At 41.4% G+C, this 25,354-nt stretch overlaps 1 protein-coding gene across 1 annotated transcript in view; it reads right to left on the bottom strand.

Annotated features, from left to right (window-relative positions):
• pcdh11 (protocadherin 11) overlaps positions 1 to 25,354 on the bottom strand; it is a 287,556-nt gene that overhangs the window by 69,549 nt on the left and 192,653 nt on the right. The window contains exon 6 of the mRNA XM_042303479.1: positions 22,977 to 23,175. Coding sequence (XP_042159413.1) covers positions 22,977 to 23,175 — 199 coding nt within the window. The remainder of the gene's footprint in view (positions 1 to 22,976; positions 23,176 to 25,354) is intronic.

Below are 25,354 nucleotides of genomic sequence, written 5' to 3'. Positions count from 1 at the left end.
GCTCTACTCTCTCTGTACAACTCTATTTAACTGGGTCTGTCTTCAGCAGATGCTCTACTCTCTCTGTACAACTCTATTTAACTGGGTCTGTCTTCAGGAGATGCTCTACTCTCTCTGTACAACTCTATTTAACTGGGTCTGTCTTCAGGAGATGCTCTACTCTCTCTGTACAACTCTATTTAACTGGGTCTGTCTTTGGGAGATGCTCTACTCTCTCTGTACAACTCAATTTAACTGGGTCTGTCTTCAAGAGATGCTCTACTCTCTCTGTACAACTCTATTTAACTGGGTCTGTCTTTGGGAGATGCTCTACTCTCTCTGTACAACTCTATTTAACTGGGTCTGTCTTCAAGAGATGCTCTACTCTCTCTGTACAACTCTATTTAACTGGGTCTGTCTTCGGGAGATGCTCTACTCTCTCTGTACAACTCTATTTAACTGGGTCTGTCTTCAAGAGATGCTCTACTCTCTCTGTACAACTCTATTTAACTGGGTCTGTCTTCAGGAGATGCTCTACTCTCTCTATACAACTCTATTTAACTGGGTCTGTCTTCAAGAGATGCTCTACTCTCTCTGTACAACTCTATTTAACTGGGTCTGTCTTCGGGAGATGCTCTACTCTCTCTGTACAACTCTATTTAACTGGGTCTGTCTTCGGGAGATGCTCTACTCTCTCTGTACAACTCTATTTAACTGGGTCTGTCTTCTGGAGATGCTCTACTCTCTCTGTACAACTCTATTTAACTGGGCCTGTCTTCGGGAGATGCTCTACTCTCTCTGTACAACTCTATTTAACTGGGTCTGTCTTCGGGAGATGCTCTACTCTCCCTGCACAACTCTATTTAACTGGGTCTGTCTTCAGGAGATGCTCTACTCTCTCTGTACAACTCTATTTAACTGGGTCTGTCTTCAGGAGATGCTCTACTCTCTCTGTACAACTCTATTTAACTGGGTCTGTCTTCAGGAGATGCTCTACTCTCTCTGTACAACTCTATTTAACTGGGTCTGTCTTCGGGAGATGCTCTACTCTCTCTGTACAACTCTATTTAACTGGGTCTGTCTTCAAGAGATGCTCTACTCTCTCTGTACAACTCTATTTAACTGGGTCTGTCTTCAGGAGATGCTCTACTCTCTCTGTACAACTCTATTTAACTGGGTCTGTCTTCAAGAGATGCTCTACTCTCTCTGTACAACTCTATTTAACTGGGTCTGTCTTCGGGTAATGCTCTACTCTCTCTGTTCAACTCTATTTAACTGGGTCTGTCTTCGGGAGATGCTCTACTCTCTCTGTACAACTCTATTTAACTGGGTCTGTCTTTGGGAGATGCTCTACTGTCTCTGTACAACTCTATTTAACTGGGTCTGTCTTTGGGAGATGCTCTACTCTCTCTGTACAACTCTATTTAACTGGGTCTGTCTTCGGGAGATGCTCTACTCTCTCTGTACAACTCTATTTAACTGGGTCTGTCTTCGGGAGATGCTCTACTCTCTCTGTACAACTCTATTTAACTGGGTCTGTCTTCGGGAGATGCTCTACTCTCTCTGTACAACTTTATTTAACTGGGTCTGTCTTTGGGAGATGCTCTACTCTCTCTGTACAACTCTATTTAACTGGGTCTGTCTTCAAGAGATGCTCTACTCTCTGTACGACTCTATTTAACTGGGTCTGTCTTCGGGAGATGCTCTACTCTCTCTGTACAACTCTATTTAACTGGGTCTGTCTTCAAGAGATGCTCTACTCTCTCTGTACAACTCTATTTAACTGGGTCTGTCTTCAGGAGATGCTCTACTCTCTCTGTACAACTCTATTTAACTGGGTCTGTCTTCAGGAGATGCTCTACTCTCTCTGTACAACTCTATTTAACTGGGTCTGTCTTCGGGAGATGCTCTACTCTCTCTGTACAACTCTATTTAACTGGGTCTGTCTTCGGGAGATGCTCTACTCTCTCTGTACAACTCTATTTAACTGGGTCTGTCTTCGGGAGATGCTCTACTCTCTCTGTACAACTTTATTTAACTGGGTCTGTCTTTGGGAGATGCTCTACTCTCTCTGTACAACTCTATTTAACTGGGTCTGTCTTCAAGAGATGCTCTACTCTCTGTACGACTCTATTTAACTGGGTCTGTCTTCGGGAGATGCTCTACTCTCTCTGTACAACTCTATTTAACTGGGTCTGTCTTCAAGAGATGCTCTACTCTCTCTGTACAACTCTATTTAACTGGGTCTGTCTTCAGGAGATGCTCTACTCTCTCTGTACAACTCTATTTAACTGGGTCTGTCTTCAGGAGATGCTCTACTCTCTCTGTACAACTCTATTTAACTGGGTCTGTCTTCTGGAGATGCTCTACTCTATTTGGATATGTGTATTTCAGTGGAGGCTGCTGAGGGGAGGACGGCTCATAATAAAGGATGGAACGGAGCAAATGGAACGGCATCAAACAGCCGGAAACCATGGAAACCATGTGTCTGATGTATTTGACCATGTGTCTGATGTATTTGACCATGTGTTTGATGAATGCCACGTACTCCGCTCCAGCCATTACCACAAGCCCATCCTCCCCAGTTAAGGTGCCACCAACCTCCTGTGGTGTATTCCCGTTCCCCCTGAATCACTCCATGCCATGTTTTATGTCTCTCTCTGGCTCCCTTCTCTCTACAGTCGACTTGATGCTATTCTCTGTACATCATAAAGCATTTTAAACATTATTGTTTCAGACAGAATTCATTCAGCAATGTTCGTTGTTGAGTTCCAAATCAATGTGGGCGGCAGGGTAGCCTAGTGGTTAGAGTGTAGAGGTGGCAGGGTAGCCTAGTGGTTAGAGTGTAGAGGCGGCAGGGTAGCCTAGTGGTTAGAGTGTTGGACTAGTAACCGGAAGGTTTCATGTTCAAACCCCCAAGCTGACAAGGTACAAATCTGTTGTTCTGCCCCTGAACAGGCAGTTCACCCACTGTTCCTAGGCTGTCATTGAAAATAAGAATTTGTTCTTAACTGACTTGCCTAGTTAAATAAAAAATGTGTTCTAGAACAATAGATGCATGTGATTTGGGTTGACAGACCATTTCAAATATGGCTTAAAATATCTGCTGTTTCTCCACAGTATTCATGATTCATTCTGGGATTGTCTTTCTATAATGTGTTTTGTTTTGTTGTCTTCAGGTGTCTTACACACATTACTGTGTGACAAAATGTCTGACACCAACATCCAGTGAGGAGCTGTAGTTAAATAGAATGTGAGGAGAAATCCGTGCAATCAAACCAGGAGTCTAGGGGGGGGAGACAAAGGGACCATTAGACACAGACTGCCTGTGTTTGTTGGCACGGAGACAGAAGCCAGGTTTGCTGTAGCATTCATGGCATGGCATGGCAGATGACTGACCTCGTGGCTGCTACATAGCCTTGAGGTCTCACAGATGACTGACCTCGTGGCTGCTACATAGCCTTGAGGACTCACAGATGTCTCTGGCGCATCCTCTTGCATGTCTCTCGCCTCACAGAAGAGAGAGAAGCCAGCTAGGGCTGAGAACGTGACCATGGCAAATGTCATGAATGCTTCAATTGGCCCGATTATGATGCCAGGTTTATGTGTCCAATGTCAAGCCCTTTCAAAAGTTGCCTGTCATTTTTTTCGTGAGGACAAACATTTCCTGCAACTAGCTACAGGGCATCCCAGCTCCCACCTCCCTCCTCCCTCAACTCTCTTCTCTTCTCAAATCCATCCGAACTGAAATCCTTGTTTTTACCCTTTCAGCAAAGCTCTTCTTCTTTTCCTAAATTCATTCCCATTTGTCTGTGTTACTGGCCTGTGAGTGGTCCTCTGAAGTGATCTATTTGTCCGAGGACACCAATTTATCAGAGAGTCTGTGTATACATCGATCACAGAGGAGATAGAGGGGCTTGGGTGCGTGGAGTAATCTGACTCATGCATGCACGGGAACACCTGGATTAAATGGCTGTGCATGGAGATGCCGTAGAGTGCTCTGGATTTCAACACGACGGGAGTGCAGCTGCTATTTGATCAAGTTGCATTGCACACTGTGACAATGTGGAATTAAGTATTCTGATCAGGATTGGACCCAGAAATATGAAATGGATTATGTTCTTGGGGATTTTCGCACAGTACTTAGAAACTTAAAATAGTTACTTGTTACAAATAAAAAATGAAATATGTCAAAAGTCAATTCTAAAAATGAATTTATAACTTATAGTGATTAGTCAGCCCAGAATGACTCTAGATTCAGAAAGCATAAATTGCAATTATTCCTGTCATGTTTTCTTATAAAATGGAAAAATGAGGATCGTGACTGTCAGGATTCATTCTACAAAGGTCACGGACAGGCTTATTTCCCAGAACACACCGTGTTACCCATTGCAGCATGCATTATACACTTAAAAATCAGCAATCCAATTTATCTTGTTCTGTTAAAACAACATGATATCCGTGCTTTGACAATGATAATAGAGAAGGTTTTAAAGTGCCCTCACCATATGTTGTAGAGTGGAACAACATGCTGTTCCCTGGAAATAAGGACAGTACAGGTCAGTAGACGTGTCCAAAATGGCACCCTATTCCCTACTGTATGTAGTGCACTCCTTTTGACCATATTCCCTATATAGGGAATAGAATGCAATTGGGGACGAGTCACCTGGAAATACAACCCCTCTGATGTGGAGCCTGTTCAGCCTTCGGGGGACATATTGATGCACAGTTATTTCCATCAATAAGTCCTTCTAAAGCCAAGCAAAACCAATCCTCATCCGTGAGACAGTCTGAATGTGAAAAAATGAGAATGGAAAGAATGAGACTGAGCTTATTAATGTATTCATAGTGCCATGTCTTTAAGTAAAAAGGAGAACCAAACCTGACCTCAAACATTCTTAAAAGCAGATGTCAACATAGTTGAGGCGGCAGCGTCAGCGTAGCCTAGTGGTTAGAGCATTGGACTAGTAACCGAAACGTTGCAAGATTGAATCCCCGAGCTGACAAGGTATAACATCTGTTGCTCTGCCCCTAAACAAGGGGCAGTTAACCCACTGTTCCTAGGCTGTCATTATAACCAAGAATTTGTTCTTAACTGACTTGCCTAGTTAAATAAAGGTCAAATGAATAGTAACATACACTGAGTGTACAAAACATTAGAAACATAAATTACATAGACACACCAGGTGAAAGCTATGATCTCTTTATTGCTGTCACCCGTGAAAACCTCTTCAATCAGTGTAGATGAAGGGGAGGAGACAGGTTAAAAAAAGGATTTTTAAACCTTGAGATAATTGAGACATGGATTGTGTATGTATGCCATTCAGAGGGTGTATGAGCCAGACAAAAAAAAATGGAGTTTTTGAGTGTGTCAAGAACTGTAACGCTGCTGGGTTTTTCGCGCTCAACAGTTTCCTGTGTGTATCAAGAATGGTCCACCACCCAAAGGACATCCAGCCAACTTGACACAACTGTGGGAGGCATTGGACTCAACATGGGCCAGGGTCCCCATGGAACACTTTCTACACCTTGTAGAATCAATGCCCCAACAAATTGTACACTCATGGTATACTGTAGGTATCAATATCTATTGTATTGACAAGCTCATACCAATACTGTAGCTACTTAATACTGTCCATAGCCCATGATAACAACATGCTAGGTCCTAATGCTCTGACTGAAGTTGATACTGTCCATAGCCCATGATAACAACATGCTAGGTCCTAATGCTCTGACTGAAGTTGATACTGTCCATAGCCCATGATAACAACATGCTAGGTCCTAATGCTCTGACTGAAGTTGATACTGTCCATAGCCCATGATAACAACATGCTAGGTCCTAATGCTCTGATTGAAGGTAATACTGCCCATAGCCCATGATAACAACATGCTAGGTCCTAATGCTCTGACTGAAGTTGATACTGTCCATAGCCCATGATAACAACATGCTAGGTCCTAAATCTCTGACTGAAGTTGATACTGTCCATAGCCCATGATAACAACATGCTAGGTCCTAAATCTCTGACTGAAGTTGATACTGTCCATAGCCCATGATAACAACATGCTAGGTCCTAAAGCTCTGACTGAAGTTGATACTGCCCAACAGAGCGGTGTAGGGTACAGTAAATGATAGGCCATAACATCTTAACATTCAATATCATCTACACATTCAAAACAAACCTGTTTGTTTGGGCTCACTAAGAGCATTTATATGAGTCCATTAGTTTTATTAATTTATTATTTTATTAAATCTGTCCCCCCCCCAGAAAAAACAAAACAGATTAGCTTTTTTTAATTAACTTTTAAAATATTGTATTAAACAACTTTTAATTGAGAAACTGATACATTTCAGTGATAACAACGTATTCATCACTGCCTTTAAAATCCACCATTTGTTGATAGTGTTTCCTACAGGATGTAATTATTTAAAACTCAGATAAAGTTTTCCTCTTCCTAGGATAGGAAATCAAAGTTCATAGAGAGAGGAAAAAGGAGGTCAGCTACTTGGCAGGATATATTCTCTGTTCTCTATGTTGAGCTGCTAGTTAAAATTCTCAACCACAATCATGATGACTTGAGCAGGCTTTCAAATACCTGTACAATTTAAAATACCCATTCTCAATGTGTTAACATGTTCGGTAAGTCTCATGTCTGGTTTGGAAGTGGATCAATAGCTGCCAAGTTTGATCGTATCTCCGGACAATATATTCTGAACTCTGCCGGGGTGAAATTCAAACAGCCCAGCACAAAAAGCCAATGACAATGTTCCATTGTGTTCCATTTTACCCTGCGATTCCTAAAATGGAATCTACCTTGCCCTGCATTTTCAACCGACTAGGATATATGGAGTTACTAGAGACGGATTACATTGGGGCGGCAGGGTAGCCTAGTGCGTCAGACTAGTAATCGGAAGGTTGCAAGTTCAAACCCCCCGAGCTAACAAGGTAGAAATCTGTTGTTCTGCCCTTGCACTGTTCCTAGGCCGTCATTGAAAATAAGAATTTGTTCTTAACTGACTTGTCTAGTTATGTAAAAAAATTCTTAAAGATCCAACCTAGTTGACTATGATCTCGATAAAACACCTTCAGTCTGTGCTTCACAATCAGTTAAGGTATAGTTAATTTCCATCATAAGAACTGTTATGTGGTGCTGAATAATGTCTTATGACTGGACATATCTAATGATGTCTTAGACTGGAAATATCTAATGATGTCTCAGACTGGACATCCTGGACATATCTAATGATTTCTTAGACTGGACATCCTGGACATATCTAATGATGTCTTAGACTGGACAAAATAAGTTTATTTCAAAGTTTATTTGTCACGTGCGCCGAATACAACAGGTGTAGACCTTACAGTGAAATGCTTACTTACAGGCCCCTGACCAACAGCGCAATTTTTAAGTAATAAATTGGTATTTTGTGAACAATAAGTAAAAAGACAGTGAAAAATAACAGTAGCAGGGCTATCTACAGAAGAGAGGCTATAACAGTAGAGAGGCTATAACAGTAGCGAGGTTATATACAGTAGAGAGGCTATATACAGTAGAGAGGCTATATATAGTAGAGGCTATATACAGTAGAGGGGCTATATACAGTAGAGAGGCTATATACACTAGAGAGGCTATATGAGGTAGAGAGGCTATCTACAGTAGAGAGGCTATATACAGTAGCGGGGTTACATACCGTAGCGAGGCTATAACAGTAGCAAGGCTATAACAGTAGCGAGGCTATAACAGTAGCGAGAATACATACAGTAGACAAGCTATATACAGTAGCGAGGCTATATACAGTAGCGAGGCTATATACAGGCTCCGGTTAGTCGGGCTGATTGAGGTAGTATGGACATGTAGATGTGGTTAAAAGTGACTATGCATATCTGATAAACAGAGAGTATCAGTAGGGTAAAAGAGGGGTTGGCGGGTGGTGGGTCTATAGTGTATTGGGTGTAGGGACTAGCCAGTCTATAGTGTATTAGGTGTAGGGGCTAGCCAGTCTATAGTTTATTTGGTGTAGGGGCTAGCCAGTCTATAGTGTATTGGGTGTAGTGGCTAGCCAGTCTATAGTGTATTGGGTGTAGGGGCTAGCCAGTCTATAGTGTATTGGGTGTAGGGGCTAGCCAGTCTATAGTGTATTGGGTGTAGGGGCTAGCCAGTCTATAGTGTATTGGGTGTAGGGGCTAGCCAGTCTATAGTGTATTGGGTGTAGGGGCTAGCCAGTCTATAGTGTATTGGGTGTAGGGGCTGGCCAGTCTATAGTGTATTGGGTGTAGTGGCTAGCCAGTCTATAGTGTATTGGGTGTAGGGGCTAGCCAGTCTATAGTGTATTGGGTGTAGTGGCTAGCCAGTCTATAGTGTATTGGGTGTAGGGGCTAGCCAGTCTATAGTGTATTGGGTGTAGTGGCTAGCCAGTCTATAGTGTATTGGGTGTAGGGGCTAGCCAGTCTATAGTGTATTGGGTGTAGGGGCTAGCCAGTCTATAGTGTATTGGGTGTAGGGGCTAGCCAGTCTATAGTTTATTGGGTGTAGGGGCTAGCCAGTCTATAGTGTATTGGGTGTAGGGGCTAGCCAGTCTATAGTTTATTGGGTGTAGGGGCTAGCCAGTCTATAGTGTATTGGGTGTAGGGGCTAGCCAGTCTATAGTGTATTGGGTGTAGGGGCTAGCCAGTCTATAGTTTATTGGGTGTAGGGGCTAGCCAGTCTATAGTGTATTGGGTGTAGGGGCTAGCCAGTCTATAGTGTATTGGGTGTAGGGGCTAGCCAGTCTATAGTGTATTGGGTGTAGGGGCTAGCCAGTCTATAGTGTATTGGGTGTAGGGGCTAGCCAGTCTATAGTGTATTGGGTGTAGGGGCTAGCCAGTCTATAGTGTATTGGGTGTAGGGGCTAGCCAGTCTATAGTGTATTGGGTGTAGGGGCTAGCCAGTCTATAGTGTATTGGGTGTAGGGGCTAGCCAGTCTATAGTTTATTGGGTGTAGGGGCTAGCCAGTCTATACATTATGCAACCTGAATGATACTCATTCATTTGCAGGAGGAAACATTGGAGACCATAACAGATACAGTTTATTCTGAAAGTTTTTTGTTAAACCTTCCCCTTTATCCACAATTTGTTACGTTAGCCTCGTTGTAAAATTGATTACTTTTTTCCCTCATTAATCTGCACGCAATTCCCCTAAATGACAAATTGAAAACAGGTTTTATGAAATTTTTGGAAACTTTGCAATCATGGGAGAAAGGCCTTGGTCAGGTAGGTGAGTGAGAACCCGATGGTCACCCTGACAGAGCTCCAGAGTTCCTCTGTGGAGATGGGACAACCTTCCAGAAGGACAACCATCTCTGCAGCACTCCACCAATCAGGCTTTTATGGTAGTGTGGCCAGACGGAAGCAACTCCTCAGTAAAAGGCACATGACAGCCCACTTGGAGTTTGCCAAAATGGCACCTAAAGGACTCTCAGACCATGAGAAACAAGATTCTCTTGTCTGAAGAAACAAAAATGGAACTCTTTGGCCTGAATGCCAAGCGTCACGTCTGAGGAAACCTGTCACCACCCGAACGGTGAAGCATGGTGGTGGCAGCATCATGTTGTGGGGATGTTTTTCAGTGGCAGGGACTGGAAGACTAGTCAGGATCTAGGGAAAGATTAACAGAGCAAAGTACTTGATGAAATTCTGCTCCAGAGCGCTCAGGACCTACGACTGGGGAGAAGTTTCACTTTCCAACAGGACAACGACTCTAAGAACACAGCCATGTCAATGTAGGAGTGGCTTCGGGTCAAGTCTCTGAATGTTCTTGAGAGGCCCAGACAGAGTACGGGCTTGAATCCGATCAAACGTCTCTGGAGAGACCTGAAAAAAGCTGTGAATTGACACTCCCCATTCAACCTGACAGAGCTTGAGAGGATCTGCAGAGAGGTACAGTATAGGAGAAACTTCCCAAATACAGGTGTGACAAGCTTGTACCCAAGAAGACTCAAGGCTGAGTAAAAGGTATGAATACTTATGTGAATGTGATATTTCAGTTTTTTTATTCAAATAAATGTTCAAAAAATTCAAAAAACTGATTTTGCAATGTAATCCATTTTAGAAAAAGGCTGTAAAGTAACAGAATGTGGAAAAAGTCAAGAGGTCTGAAAACTTTACGAATGCACTGTTGATAAGATTGAAAGCCATTTGTTACAGAAATACTTTACACTATTTAAAGCCATTTGTTACAGAGAGACTTTACACTATTTAAAGCCATTTGTTACAGAGAGACTTTACACTATTTAAAGCCATTTGTTACAGAGAGACTTTACACTATTTAAAGCCATTTGTTACAGAGAGACTTTACACTATTTAAAGCCATTTGTTACAGAGAGACTTTACACTATTTAAAGCCATTTGTTACAGAGAGACTTTACACTATTTAAAGCCATTTGTTACAGAGAGACTTTACACTATTTAAAGCCATTTGTTACAGAGAGACTTTACACTATTTAAAGCCATTTGTTATAGATATACTTTACACTATTTAAAGCCATTTGTTATAGATATACTTTACACTATTTAAAGCCATTTGTTACAGATATACTTTACACTATTTAAAGCCATTTGTTATAGATATACTTTACACTATTTAAAGCCATTTGTTATAGATATACTTTACACTATTTAAAGCCATTTGTTACAGATATACTTTACACTATTTAAAGCCATTTGTTATAGATATACTTTACACTATTTAAAGCCATTTGTTATAGATATACTTTACACTATTTAAAGCCATTTGTTACAGATATACTTTACACTATTTAAAGCCATTTGTTATAGATATACTTTACACTATTTAAAACCATTTGTTATAGATATACTTTACACTATTTAAAGCCATTTGTTATAGGCTTTAATGGGCTACATATGGACAGTATCAACTTCAGTCAGAGCATTAGGACCTAGCATGTTGTTATCATGGGCTATGGACAGTATCAACTTCAGTCAGAGCATTAGGACCTAGCATGTTGTTCTCATGGGCTATGGACAGTATCAACTTCAATCAGAGCATTAGGACCTAGCATGTTGTTATCATGGGCTATGGACAGTATCAACTTCAGTCAGTGCATTAGGACCTAGCATGTTGTTATCATGGGCTATGGACAGTATCAACTTCAGTCAGTGCTTGGCAGCACAACAAAGTAACTCCTAATGGTCTCAAAAATAGCTTTCTAACATGACATTTAGCAGGCTCTTCTAGAGAAGGACATTCCAGTGATTTGAGTTGACTCCACCAGATCAATAGCTTGTCTCTCAATCAAACCGCTCATGTGGCATTTGAACCAGATGAAACACAGGTTTCCGTCCACATCACCTTTGAGAGACTCAGACACTTCTGTAAAATCCCACTGGATAGGATGGATATAGACGAGTCCATTTAAATCCCCCCCAAGACTGATGCTGAGACCTTAAACCGGTCAGAAAAAGATAACAAAACCGTCTGAAATCATCTTTTAAGGATCGCCGTAATGTACAGTATGTAGGTTAATGCTGACTGTTGTTTCGTTTAGCTCTGTTGCTGGCCCACTGGCGCAGATGCTGTAAAAAGTTCTGGGAGCCTGCGGTACCGAGGGCTTTTTATTATGTTAAGTATTTATTAACCATAAGAAAATAACAAAAGCAATCTGGTGTAAGCATTCTAACAGAGCAGGTTAGAGAGGCACCTTCATGGTGCTGAAATACAGACACTAATCAAAACCTAATAATGAAAGATGGATAACACAGGAAATTAATATGAAGTATCTAGATCAATGAAAGAGATGGATAACACAGGAAATTCATGTGAAGTAGCTAGATCAATGAAAGAGATGGATAACACAGGAAATTCATGTGAAGTAGCTAGATCAATGAAAGAGATGGATAACACAGGAAATGAATATGAAGTAGCTAGATCAATGAAAGAGATGGATAACACAGGAAATGAATATGAGGTAGCTACAGTAAATAAGGTGCCACATATAGTATACAACTTTCTAACGTCGTGTTGTTTCTGAGAATTGGAAATAAGATTGAAGTCTGAAGTTTACATACACCTTAGCCAAATACATTTAAAACTCAGTTCTTCACAATTCCTGACATTTAATCCTAATGAAAAATTCCCTGTCTTATTTCAGTTACGATCACCACTTTATTTTAAGAATGTGAAATGTCAGAATAATAGTAGAGAGAATTTTTTATTTCAGCTATCACATCTTTCATCACATTCCCAGTGGGTCAGAAGTTTAAATACACTCAATTAGTATTTGTAAGCATAGCCTTTAAACTGTTTCACTTGGGTCAAACGTTTCGGGTAGCCTTCCACAAGCTTCCCACAATAAGTTGGGTGAATTTTGGCCCATTCCTCCTGACAGAGCTGGTGTAACTGAGTCAGGTTTGTAGACCTCCTTGCTCGCACACGCTTTTTCAGTTCTGCCGTTGTCGATATAGGACTCATTTTACTGTGGATATAGATACTTTTGATACTTTAGATACTTTTGTACCTGTTTCCTCCAGCATCTTCACAGGGCCCTTTGCTGTTGTTCTGGGATTGATTTGCACTTTTCGCACCAACGTACGTTCATCTCTAGGAGACAGAAGGAGTCTCCTTCCTGAGCGGTATGACGGCTGCGTGGTCCCATGGTGTTTATACCTGTGTATTGTTGTTTGTACAGATGAACGTGGTACCTTCAGGCGTTTGGAAATTGCTCCCAAGGATGAACCAGACTTGTGGATGTCCACAATTTTTTTCCTGAGGTCTTGGCTGATTTATTTTGATTTTCCCACCATGTCAAGCAAGGGGGCACTGAGTTTGAAGGCCTTGAAATACATTCACAGGTACACCTCCAATTGAATGAAATTATGTAATTCGGCCTATCAGAAGCTTCTAAAGCCATGACATCATTAGTGCAACTTAGTGTAAACTTCTGACCCACTTTTTGGAATTGTGGTACAGTGAACAACTGTTGAAAAATGACTTGTGTCATGCACAAATTAGATGTCCTAACCGACTTGCCGAAACTATAATTTGTTAACAAGACATTTGTGGAGTGGTTGAAAAAAACTAGTTTTAATATTTCCAACCTTAGCGTATGTAAACGTCCAACTTCAACCGTACTTAGCCCCAAAATCAACAATAAAGTACAACAACATAGGTATAAATATATTAAATATTAAATAAATCCATATAATTACTAAACTGTGATTAGCTAACTGAAATATACTATATACTGTAGATGCATATAATTACTAAACTGTGGTTAGCTAATTTAAATATACTATATAGATGCATATAATTACTAAACTGTGGTTAGCTAACAGAAAAATACTAAATAGATACATGTCATTATTAAGCTGTGGCTAGCTAACTGCATAATGGAGATGAATATTATGCTGGATGAAACATCTGAACTAGAGTATGTCTGTTCAGGTTTCCCCTGGATTCTAATGGCATTGAACCGCTAATTATGCATAACTCCATTGGGCTGAATGGATATGATCACATTGCAAATGATAAGTCATTGGTCAGTGTCACAATGTTTCCTTAGAAAAATTCAACTGGGAATGGAGATTTGCAACAAATGAATGTAATTAACAACCACGTTCATTACTTCTAATTGCGTTACATAATGAGTGCTCTGAAACTGAAACCCAGATTGGATTCATATTATATTAATAATTTCAGTGTACATTACAGTAGCTTCCTCTTCCCCTAAGATATGACTGGCTGCAATGTTTCCTAAAAATGTTGTCTGAATCTTTCCCAACTACTGGCATATAGCAGTTCTCTGAGCTAAAAACAGACAGAGAGCACCACACATAGAAGGAGGACGTGGAAATTCAACAGGAACCTATAGTTGAAACAGCATTGCAGTATGCTTTTATAAAATACTCATCAAATTCAGAATGGTAAAAAGTTAATTGTGGGCGGCAGGGTAGCCTAGTGGTTAGAGCGTTGGACTAGTAACCAAAAGGTTGCAAGTTCAAATCCCCGAGCTGACAAGATACAAAATCTGTCATTCTGCCCCTGAACAAGGCAGGTTCCTAGGCCGTAATTGAAAATAAGAATTTGTTCTTAACTGACTTGCCTAGTTAAAAAAAAGAAAAAAGTTGTAAGCTATGAAAGCCTTTAATCAGATTAAAGCACTCAGGAAGATATAAAACCAGACGGAAGACATGCGTCCTAACATTACAATGAAGACTGGAAAGGTCAACACATATTGATCCAAGTTTGGAATAAATAATAAACCCCCCCAAAAAATGAAAATGCTCATAATTACCCAGAAAGCACTTAAGGGGAAAGTATACATCAAAAACTCTTACTGTAAAACAACAGCATCTATGTACGCCCACATCTGTAATCTCATTTATACTTACAGTGTATAAAAAGGATTGGCTTATTTTAATAGCAGCTTTAGATCTTAGAAAGACAAGGTATAAGCTGGTCATTTGAAAGCCATATGCCACAGATTAAGATATAGCGGTTTTTGTATTTTATCTTTCTCTCATTGACTAATATACATCTACGAATGCTTTTAGCTGGTATGAAAGCTAGTGCTTTTAAATCCTTGGACTCGTAATAATATAGGCCTAGAATTTGTGACATTATAAATTGTCTAGAGTATAAACTGTGTATTGTTTGAAAATTGTTGAAGGATTTGGTTTGAGAGATTTATCGACAACGCAGACTTTTCAGCATCTTAACTTTGTCTGAGAGCTTACAACCATGTCATGGCATGAGAACCATTCCCCAAAGCCTTTTAGTATGTTATTACCCAGGGATCCCACCTAATAGCATAACAACTATCCCTAAAACACACACCAGATTTGATTGGTTTTGTTTTGGTGATTTTCATGCAAGCTCGAAAACTTTATTGATTTTAATAATGGGCCATCTCCCCGAGGGAAATACCAATAACTATTATCACATCAAATATAGGATGTCTGGAATGGCCGTTATAACAGTGACAATACACAAATGAACAACTCCTCTATCAATGTACACATCTAATTATTTTAAATTATTTGGAGAAAAACAAAAAACGGAGTCAAATGATTATGAAGACCATGTTTTAGGCCCAAATGACGTTGCAGTCTGCCTGTTCAGATGCTGGAGAGTAGTATAGAATCAGTCTACAGTCTGCCTGTTCAAAAACCGGACAGTAGTATAGAATCAGTCTACAGTCTGCCTGTTCAGAAACCGGACAGTAGAATAGAATCAGTCTACAGTCTGCCTGTTCAGATACCGGACAGTAGAATAGAATCAGTCTACAGTGTGCCTGTTCAGATACTGGAGAGTAGAATAAAATCAGTCTACAGTCTGCCTGTTCAGATACTGGAGAGTAGAATAGAACCAGAACAAAAACAGATTGACATGAGGCTAACTAGGCAGCCATTTTCCTTTCCAAAATCGTTTTTGGCAGGCAGTACATTTGTTATTGATCACTGGCACACTATGAACTACCTTGGCAATGGTAACCCACCAACTTCACAGCTATGAGAAACACACAAATCAATGGTTACCTCGTCCATTTCAATGGTGATAGATCTAATACACATCGTTATGCACATCTGTCTGCATTTGAAGTTAACTACAAAGCGTTGTGACCTAACCAAAAGGGACAGGTAATATTTAACTTTGTGTTAATTGTTTTGGATGTGTACATTTGTAAATGCCAGCTGTTAGGTGGCTTGGAGGGTGGAGCTAATAACAGACGTGCTAATGATATTCATTTGTGCCTACAATCTGTTTGTCAGGATGGGAGGAGGAGGAGGAGGAGGAGGAGATATGAAAAACCTCAGCGCGTTGTGTTGGCGGAGACGACAACATAAGATTGCTGACAGTCTGATAAAGTAAGCCTAGGGAAGGAAAGCAAAAGGGGCCATAAAATGAATGGCCTCCTAGCTCATAAATAACAGAAACATAAATGTCATATGAACTTTATTTCAAGAGCGGGTGGTCTAATAAAGATGCAGTTTTAAAGAGGAGTTGAGAAATTCATTGTCATAAGAAGGCCACATCCCCAGCCTGTTCCCAGAGAGTTACTCAGCCCATCGTTGGCATTCAAGACCTTGCTCATACCAAGCACCTTTTTGGAATACAAAGGCTTAGAAGCTAGGTTTTGATTCTCCACCTCTCTCTTTCTTTTCCCATGTTTTGCCTGTTTTACTCCTATAACTACACCCCTCATTTCTCCATCTCTTTTCCCTTTCCCTCTTTCCCTTGTTCTTGCCCTTTACAAATTGAGACGGCGAGATAAGAGATTGCCCCTGCCATGGCAGCCTGCTGCCCATTGATAAAACCATATCTAATCCATCTAGGGGCCCCCTGCGCCACCAATGCACTCATCTCTGAGTCTGTCAACAGAGAGAGCGAGAAAGAGAGAGAGAGAATCTGTCTCTTCATTCTCTCCTTTAGAACCGGGTACTAAAGTGTCACGTTTTATCTGTGAGCTTTTTGGGGGAGGAGATTAGCTTTCCATGTTCTTGGCAAAGCAGTCATGACAACCAGTCTCCAGGTCTTCTTGATTTGTGTGGTAGAGATGTGTCTGATGGTTCAAACCTGCATTTTGCTAGTTGAAAATACATTTGCTGCGTTTCTATATCATGAACTAGTCCTACTCTGCTATACAGCAGCTAATATTACATTGGAATGAATTACATTTGGTGTAGTATGACTTTCTCGTCAAATGACTGGTCACGTAGTGCTCTGTTAATGTTTGGTTCGTTGCAGCGCTTGGACTCCACCACCACATGACATCAATGCAGGGATTATATATCATTATAATCTGGGTGGTTCGAGCTCTGAATGCTGATTGGCTGTAAGCCATGGTATATCAGGAGCTCTGAATTCTGATTGGCTGAAAGCCGTGGTATAACAGACCGTGTATAACGTGGATGACAAAACCTTTTTTTTTTTTTTTTACTGCTTTAATTACGTTGGTAACCAGTTTGTGCAATAAGGCACCTCGGGTGTTTGTGGTGAATTGCCAATATACCACGGCTAAGGGCTGTGGGCCAGCAGCATACTACCCTGCATCACCCCGCTGGCTTGCTGCATCACCCCGCTGGCTTGCTGCATCACCCCGCTGGCTTGCTGCATCACCCCGCTGGCTTGCTGCATCACCCCGCTGGCTTGCTGCATCACCCCGCTGGCTTGCTTCTGAAGCTAAGCAGGGTTGGTCTTGGTTGGTCCCTGGATGGGAGACCAGATCCTGGAGTGGTGTTGGAAGGCCAGTAAGAGGCACTTTTTCCTCTGGTCTAAAAAAAACAAGTAAAAATGACAATACCCCAGGGCAGTGACATAGGGAAATTGCGATGTGTAGGGTGCCATCTTTCAGATTCGACATTAAACGGGTGTCCTGGCTCTCTGTCGTCAATAAATATCCCATGGCACTTATCGTAAGAGTAGGGGTGTTAACCCTGGTGTCCTGGATAAATCCCCAATCTGATACTCATACCATCATGGCCACCTAATCATCCCCAGCTTCCAATTGGCTCATTCATCCCCTTTCCTCTCTCTTCTAACTATTCCCCAGTTAGTTGCTGTAAATGAGGATGTGTTCTCAGTCAGCTGACCTGGTAAAATAAGGGTTAAATCAAGGGCTGTATCCAGACACTCTGCACTCTGCGTCATGCGTAATAACCGTCCTTAGCTGTGGTATATTGGCCATATACCACATCCCCTTAGGGCTTATTGCTTAAATATACGTACATGTTGAAATGTAAAATTAAATTCTCCAATCTCCATATAATGTGCAACATATTGTGTTCTAAGGGAATCTACCATGTATTAGAGACACTGTTTGATAAGGCAATTTTATGAACCACATAATGTTTACATCATTGAATATTAATCAGAAGGTGAACAGCAATTACAGTACATCTACATATAAATCATCATCACTATGAATCACCGTTATCGTCATGGATATGATTTACATCACTATGAATCACTGTTATCGTCATGGATATGATTTACATCACTATGAATCACCGTTATCGTCATGGATATGATTTACATCACTATGAATCACCGTTATCGTCATGGATATGATTTACATCACTATGAATCACCGTTATCGTCATGGATATGATTTACATCACTATGAATCACCGTTATCGTCATGGATATGATTTACATCACTATGAATCACCGTTATCGTCATGGATATGATTTACATCACTATGAATCACCGTTATCGTCATGGATATGATTTACATCACTATGAATCACCGTTATCGTCATGGATATGATTTACATCACTATGAATCACCGTTATCGTCATGGATATGATTTACATCACTATGAATCACCGTTATCGTCATGGATATGATTTACATCACTATGAATCACCGTTATCGTCATGGGTATGATTTACATCACTATGAATCACCGTTATCGTCATGGATATGATTTACATCACTATGAATCACCGTTATCGTCATGGATATGATTTACATCACTATGAATCACTGGTATCGTCATGGGTATGATTTACATCACTATGAATCACTGTTATCGTCATGGATATGATTTAATAGAATGCAGCTGAGTAGGAGCAGGGGATGGGGGAAAAGGATGGAGGGGAAAAGGATGGAGGGGAAAAGGATGGAGGGGAAAAGGATGTAGGGGTAAAGGATGGAGGGGTTAAGGATGGAGGGGAAAAGGATGGAGGGAAAAGGATGGAGGGGTAAAGGATGGAGGGTTAAAGGATGGAGGGGTAAAGGATTGAGGGGTAAAGAATGGATGGGTAAAGGATGGAGGGGAAAGGATGGAGGGGTAAAGGATGCAGGGGTAAAGGATGGAGGGGAAAAGGATGGGGGAAAGGATGGAGGGGTAAAGGATGGAGGGGAAAAGGATGGAGGGGAAAAGGATGGAGGGGTAAAGGATGGAGGGGAAAAGGATGGAGGGGAAAAGGATGGAGGGGAAAAGGATGGAGGGGAAAAGGATGGAGGGAAAATGATGGAGGGGAAAGGATGGACGGGGAAAGGATGGAGGGGAAAAGGATGGAGGGGTAAAGGATGGAGGGGAAAAGGATGGAGGGGAAAAGGATGGAGAGGAAAAGGATGGAGGGGAAAAGGATGGAGGGGAAAAGGATGGAGGGGAAAGGATGGGAGAAAATAAATCATCTACCGAACTGGTTATTACCATGAGAGACTTCTATATTCTGTTTTTTTACATTATTTTTTCTTTATTTTATTTCACCTTTATTTAACCAGGTAGGGTAGTTGAGAATAAGTTCTCATTTACAACTACGACCTGGCCAAGATAAAGCAAAGCAGTGTGACACAAACAACAACACAGAGTTACACATGGAAGAAACAAATACACAGACAATAACACAATAGAAAAATATAAATATATACGGTGTGTGCAAAGGAGGTACGATAAGGAAGCTAATGCAATAAATAGGCCATAGTGGCGAAACAATTACAATTTAGCAATTAAACACTGGAGTGATAGATGTGCAGAAGATGAATGTCCAAGTAGAGATACTGAGAGCAAAGGAGCAAAAATAAATAACAGTATGGGGATGAGGTAGTTGGATGGGCTATTTACAGATGGGCTATGTACAGGTGCAGTGATCTGTGAGATGCTCTGACAGCTGGTGCTTAAAGCTAGTGAGGGAGATATGAGTCTCCAGCTTCAGTGATTTTTGCAATTCGCTCCAGTCATTGGCAGCAGAGAACTGGAAGGAAGGGTGCCAAAGGAGGAATTTGCTTTGCGGGTGACCAGTGAGATATACCTGCTGGAGCGCGTGCTACGAGTGGGTGCTGCTAAGCTGACCTGTGAGCTTTAACTAGGATAGACTTGTAGATGACCTGGAGCCAGTGGGTTTGGAGATGAATATGAGGCGAGGGCCAGCCAACGAGAGCAGTGATGGGTAGTATATGGGACTTTGGTGACAAAACGGATGGCACTGTGATAGACTGCATCCAATTTGCTGAGTAGAGTGTTGGAGGCTATTTTGTAAATGACATCGCTGAAGTCAAGGATCGGCAGGATAGTTCGTTTTACGAGGGTATGTTTGGTAGCATGAGTGAAGGATACTTTCCTGTGAAATAGGAAACCGATTCTAGATTTAATTTTGGATTGGAAATGCTTAATATGTGTCTGGAAGGAGGGTTTACAGTCTAACCAGACACCTAAGTATTTGTAGTTGTCCACATATTCAAAGTCAGAACCATCCAGAGTAGTGATGCTGGACGGGCAGGCAGGTGTGGGCAACGATCGGTTGAAGGGCATGCATTTAGTTTTACTTGCATTTAAGCGCACTTGGAGGCCACGGAAGGAGAGTTGTATGGCATTGTAGCTTGTCTGGAGGTTAGTTAAAATACAGTGTCCAAAGAAGGGCCAGATATATACAGAATGGTGTCATCTGCTTAGAGGTGGATCAGAGAATCACCAGCAGCAAGAGCAACATCATTGATGTATACAGAGAAAAGTTGGCCCGAGAATTGAACCCTGTGGCACCCCCATAGAGACTACCAGAGGTCTGGATAACAGGCCCTCCGATTTGACATGCTGAACTCTGTCTGAGAAGTAGTTGGTGAACCAGGCGAGGCAGTCATTTAAGAAACCAATGCTGTTGAGTCTGCCGATAAGAATGTGGTGATTGACAGAGTCGAAAACCTTGGCCAGGTCAATGAATACAGCTGCACGGTATTGTCTCTTATCGATGGCGGTTATGATTTTGTTTAGGACCTTGAGCGTGGCTGAGGTGCACCAATGACCAGCTCGGAAACCAGATTGCATAGCGGAGAAGGTACGGTGGGATTTGAAATGGTCAGTGATCTGTTTGTTAACTTGTCTTTCGAAGACCTTAGAAAGGCAGGGTAGGATAGATATAGGTTTGTAGCAGTTTGGGTCTAGAGTGTCTCCCCCTTTGAAGAGGGGGATGACCGCGGCAGCATTCCAATCTTTGGGGATCTCAGACGATATAAAAGAGAGGTTGAACAGGCTAGTAATAGGAGTTGCAACAATTTCGGCAGATCATTTTAGAAAGAGAGGGTCCAGATTGTCTAGCCCCCAATTTCGGCAGATCATTTTAGAAAGAGAGGGTCCAGATTGTCTAGCCCTGCTGACTTGTAGGGGTCCAGATTTTGCAGCTCTTTCTGAACATTAGCTATCTGGATTTGGGTGAAGGAGAAATGGGGAGGCTTGGGCAAGTTTCTGTTGGGGGTGCAGGGCTGTTGACCAAGGTAGGGGTGGCCAGGTGGAAAGCATGGCCAGCCGTAGAAAAATGTTTATTGAAATTCTCAATAATTGTGGATTTATCGGTGGTAACAGTGTTTCCTAGCCTCAGAGCAGTGGGCAGCTGGGAGGTGGTGTTCTTATTCTCCATGGACTTTACAGTGTCCCAGAACATTTTGGAGTTTATGCTGCAGGATGCAAATTTCTGTTTGAAAAAGCTAGCCTTTGCTTTCTGCCTGTGTATATTGGTTCCTAACTTCCCTGAAAAGTTGCATATCGTGGGGGCTATTTGATGCTAATGCAGTATGCCACAGGATGTTTTTGTGCTGGTCAAGGGCAGTCAGGTCTGGAGTGAACCACGGGCTATATCTGTTCCTGGTTAATTTTTTAGGAATGGGGCATGCTTATTTAAGATTGTGAGGAAAGCTCTTTTAAAGAATAACCAGGCATCTTCTACTGACGGAATGAGGTCAATATCCTTCCAGGATCCCCGGGCCAGGTCGATTGAAAGGCCTGCTCGCTGAAGTGTTTTAGGGAGCATTTGACAGTGACGAGGTGTGGTTGTTTGACCGCATACCCATTACGGACGCAAGCAATGAGGCAGTGATCGCTGAGATCCTGGTTGAAGACAGCAGAGGTGTATTTGGAGGGCAGGTTGGTTAGGATGATATTTATGAGGGTGGCTGTGTTTACGGATTTTGGGTTGTACCTGGTAGGTTCATTGATAATTTGTGTGAGATTGAGGGCATCAAGCTTAGATTGTAGGATGGCCGGGGTGTTAAGCATGTCCCAGTTTAGGTCACCTAACAGCACGAGCTCTGAAGATAGATGTGCGGCAATCAATTCACATATGTTGTCCAGGGCACAGCTGGGGACTGAGGGTGGTCTATAGCAGGCGGCAACGGTGAGAGACTTGTTTCTGGAAAGGAGGATTTTTTAAAGTAGAAGCTCATTGTTGGGCACAGACCTGGATAGTAAGACAGAACTCTGCAGGCTATATCTTTAGTAGATTGCAACTCTGCCCCCTTTGGCAGTTCTATCTTGTCGGAAAATGTTATAGCTAGGGATGGAAATTTCAGGGTTTTTGGTGGCCTTCCTAAGTCAGGATTCAGACATGGCTAGGACATCCAGGTTGGCAGAGTGTGCTAGAGCAGTGAATAAAACACACTTAGGGAGGAGGCTTCTAATGTTAACATGCATGAAACCAAGACTTTTTTGGTTACAGAAGTCAACAAATGAGAGTGCCTGGGGTATGCGAGTGGGGATAGGCACTGCAGGGCCCGGATTAACATCTACATTATTTAATACTGCATATTATACTGTGTATAATACTGCTCCACCTGTTGTATATGATGTGGATTTCACTGTACTTGTGCATGTGACATTAAAACTTGAAACTTGATAGAGTGCTCCTCCTATTGTTAACCCCTTACAGAAGATAAAACGTGATTAAATAGCATGGCTCGTTTATTGGCCAGACTAAGCTGCTGTTGGCCAAGGGCCAGGTCTTTCTTGAAAAATAGGTATTTTGATCTCAATGGGACAAGCTTGTTTAATGGACATTAGGGAAAATGTACCATAAATATACCATAATGTTTTGTAAACCATAAATATACCATAAATATAAACTAGTGTGCTCTTCCTATAACATAAACCAAGTGATGAATTAGCATGGCCAGTTTATTACAGAGAGAAGCTCTTTCCTAGGTCTTCAAAGGTACTTTTTAACTCAATGGGAAAACCTGGTCAAATAACTAAAATAAAGAAATTAAGTCCTTGGACAGGAGCCACTTACTGGACTCAGGGTCAGAGTTTCCGTCTCCCTCGGTGCGGCTGTTGGGCGAGGTCTGTTGATAGTACTCTTCCTGGGGGAAGCCGAGAGGGAGAGGCTGAGTGGTGCTGGCAGTGCTGCTGGGCTCGTGGTCCCCTAGACCACTGTCGCTACAGCTCTCCTGAGAACCATCCGGGAGGTGGAACGTCACACGACGCTGGGTCTGATGGAAACACACCAAAACACAACGTTCATTTAACGTCACACAACGCTGGGTCTGATGGAAACACACCAAAACACAACGTTCATTTAACGTCACACAACGCTGGGTCTGATGGAAACCAAAACACAACGTTCATTTAACATCACTGACAGTTGGTCTAAAAAAAACACAACACCAAAACAGAACTTAACTGTAATACTTTATCACACAATGCTGGAAACACAACGTTCATTTAACGTCACGTGATGATGGGTCTGAAAACACCACAGAACAATATGTTGATTTACATGTTTTTAGTGTGGTGGACGTTGTTGGTGCGTTCAGCTGCAGAGAGAGCTAATTCAATCACCTTGGAGACGACATTTGGGGGGAAATCTCAGACTAATTGGTTGCGTATTGTCACGTCTTCTCCGAGGAATATCGTATTACGTCACGGCAGTCTAATTGATAACCTGGTCTTAGAATCTAAAATCAGCGCTCTTCTGAGATATAGCAGTCAAGGCTAATGACATACTATTCAAAAATGAACGTTAACTACTTATAGTGTATGAGTTTTAATTGACAGTTTACTGCCCATAAAATTATTATAATAGATTGACCCTTTTGACGAGGCTGCACCGTGTCCTACTTTTCCCACCAGCCCAATTTAGATAAAGGGAAGGAGGTGTGGATGAACTGACTTTGATTAGAAAAGGTCTGTCTGAGGATTGTACCAGTTTGTAGATCTCTTCTCCTCTCAAAGGGAGTAGCTCTTTGATTTCTCTGGAGAGTTACAGAAGTTCATGGAGTGACCTTTTTCAGGAGCACGATGGTAGCACTACAAAGGGAAACACTGCATAGGGAGGTCAATATCCACAAATGCTAGCCGTTCTTCAAGAAAAGAGAACGTAGTTGAGTCAGATTGTGAACCACAAATAAAGGGTAATCCGTGAACATCAATTATCTTCTCTTTTTTTCATCTCCAGTACATTCTACACCTTTGACTATAATCATATTTCCAAAACTGAATGAATTGAAATTAGATGTTGTTTCAGAAGGTCATTCTTTGCCAAGTCAAAAAAAAATAGACCTTTAACATTGAAGACAATTAACAGTGAAAAGACTAAAGTATTATTACATGCAATTTTCTAAATGGTGAGGAGATTTTTTGGTTACATTGGACAGTTTGGAGAAAAAGGGGCAATTTCTCTGTGAATATGATTTCATTTCATAACACGATTCTCAATCTCAAATTGCATCTTATGAGGAAAATAAAACACTGAAAACTTGATTATATTGCCATATGTTTTGTTATTGTGTTTCAGTTTGTATTCAACCTGTTATTCAGACTGATTAGAACAAATGTTTCATAAAACAATATCATAGCCTCACCCCAATAATCTACATTTCTCCATCTCTAGAGCGGCTAAAGCAATATGGGAGTTCTGAATTAAAAACATCATTAACACATGGTCCTTTATCCTCACGGGGAGTCGTCTGTGCCTCTTTGGAAAAAGCACTTTTCCTCCACCACTGTGGTATACCGATAAAGACCTTATTGTTCTTTGATTAGGCAGACAGAATAAGGGAGAGGAAAAGAATGGGTTGGAGGGAGAAAAAAAAAAAATCTTGGCTCAAACGAGGCCTCAGCCCTGCCAAATAAAGAGATCCGCAAACAGCCTACCAGCTCATTTAGGACTATCAGAGGGTTGACTAAACTACATCCTTACAATTAAAATGTTGAGAGAAAAAACTTAGGAGATGTTCTGCTTTATGATGTCATTACGAGCAAGAATAAATAAATACATGTATTTCCTTCATTGAAGAGGGTGTACGTGTAGGTATGTGTGTATGTTCGTGCGTGTTGAAAAGACACGTTTCCAAGACTACCACCGGTGTGTGGAGAGAATTCTCCTTTATTCTTCACAGTCCCTAAACACCTCTAAGATCTGTTTTTATTGTGCTAATTGTCTCAAGTAAATTAGTTGTCAAGCCTGTCAGTCGATTACCTTTTCTTCCAAAAACTGAAGCCAAAACTATTCAATTGGCCTTAAGGTTAGGTACAGGTTTGATAGGATCAATAAGAGAAGGGACTGTTTAGCTAGTCCTTCCATCAAAGATAACATGGCCGCCCAGTTTATTCCACAATGAAAGTAATTAAATGATATCAGCCTTGGAACATCCTGCTTTTCTCACATTT

Source organism: Oncorhynchus tshawytscha, linkage group LG21 (assembly GCF_018296145.1).
Source record: "Oncorhynchus tshawytscha isolate Ot180627B linkage group LG21, Otsh_v2.0, whole genome shotgun sequence".
Lineage (NCBI taxonomy): Eukaryota > Metazoa > Chordata > Actinopteri > Salmoniformes > Salmonidae > Oncorhynchus > Oncorhynchus tshawytscha.
The sequence above is the reverse complement of the archived record's forward strand: the minus strand, read 5'-3'. Positions and strand labels throughout refer to the sequence as shown.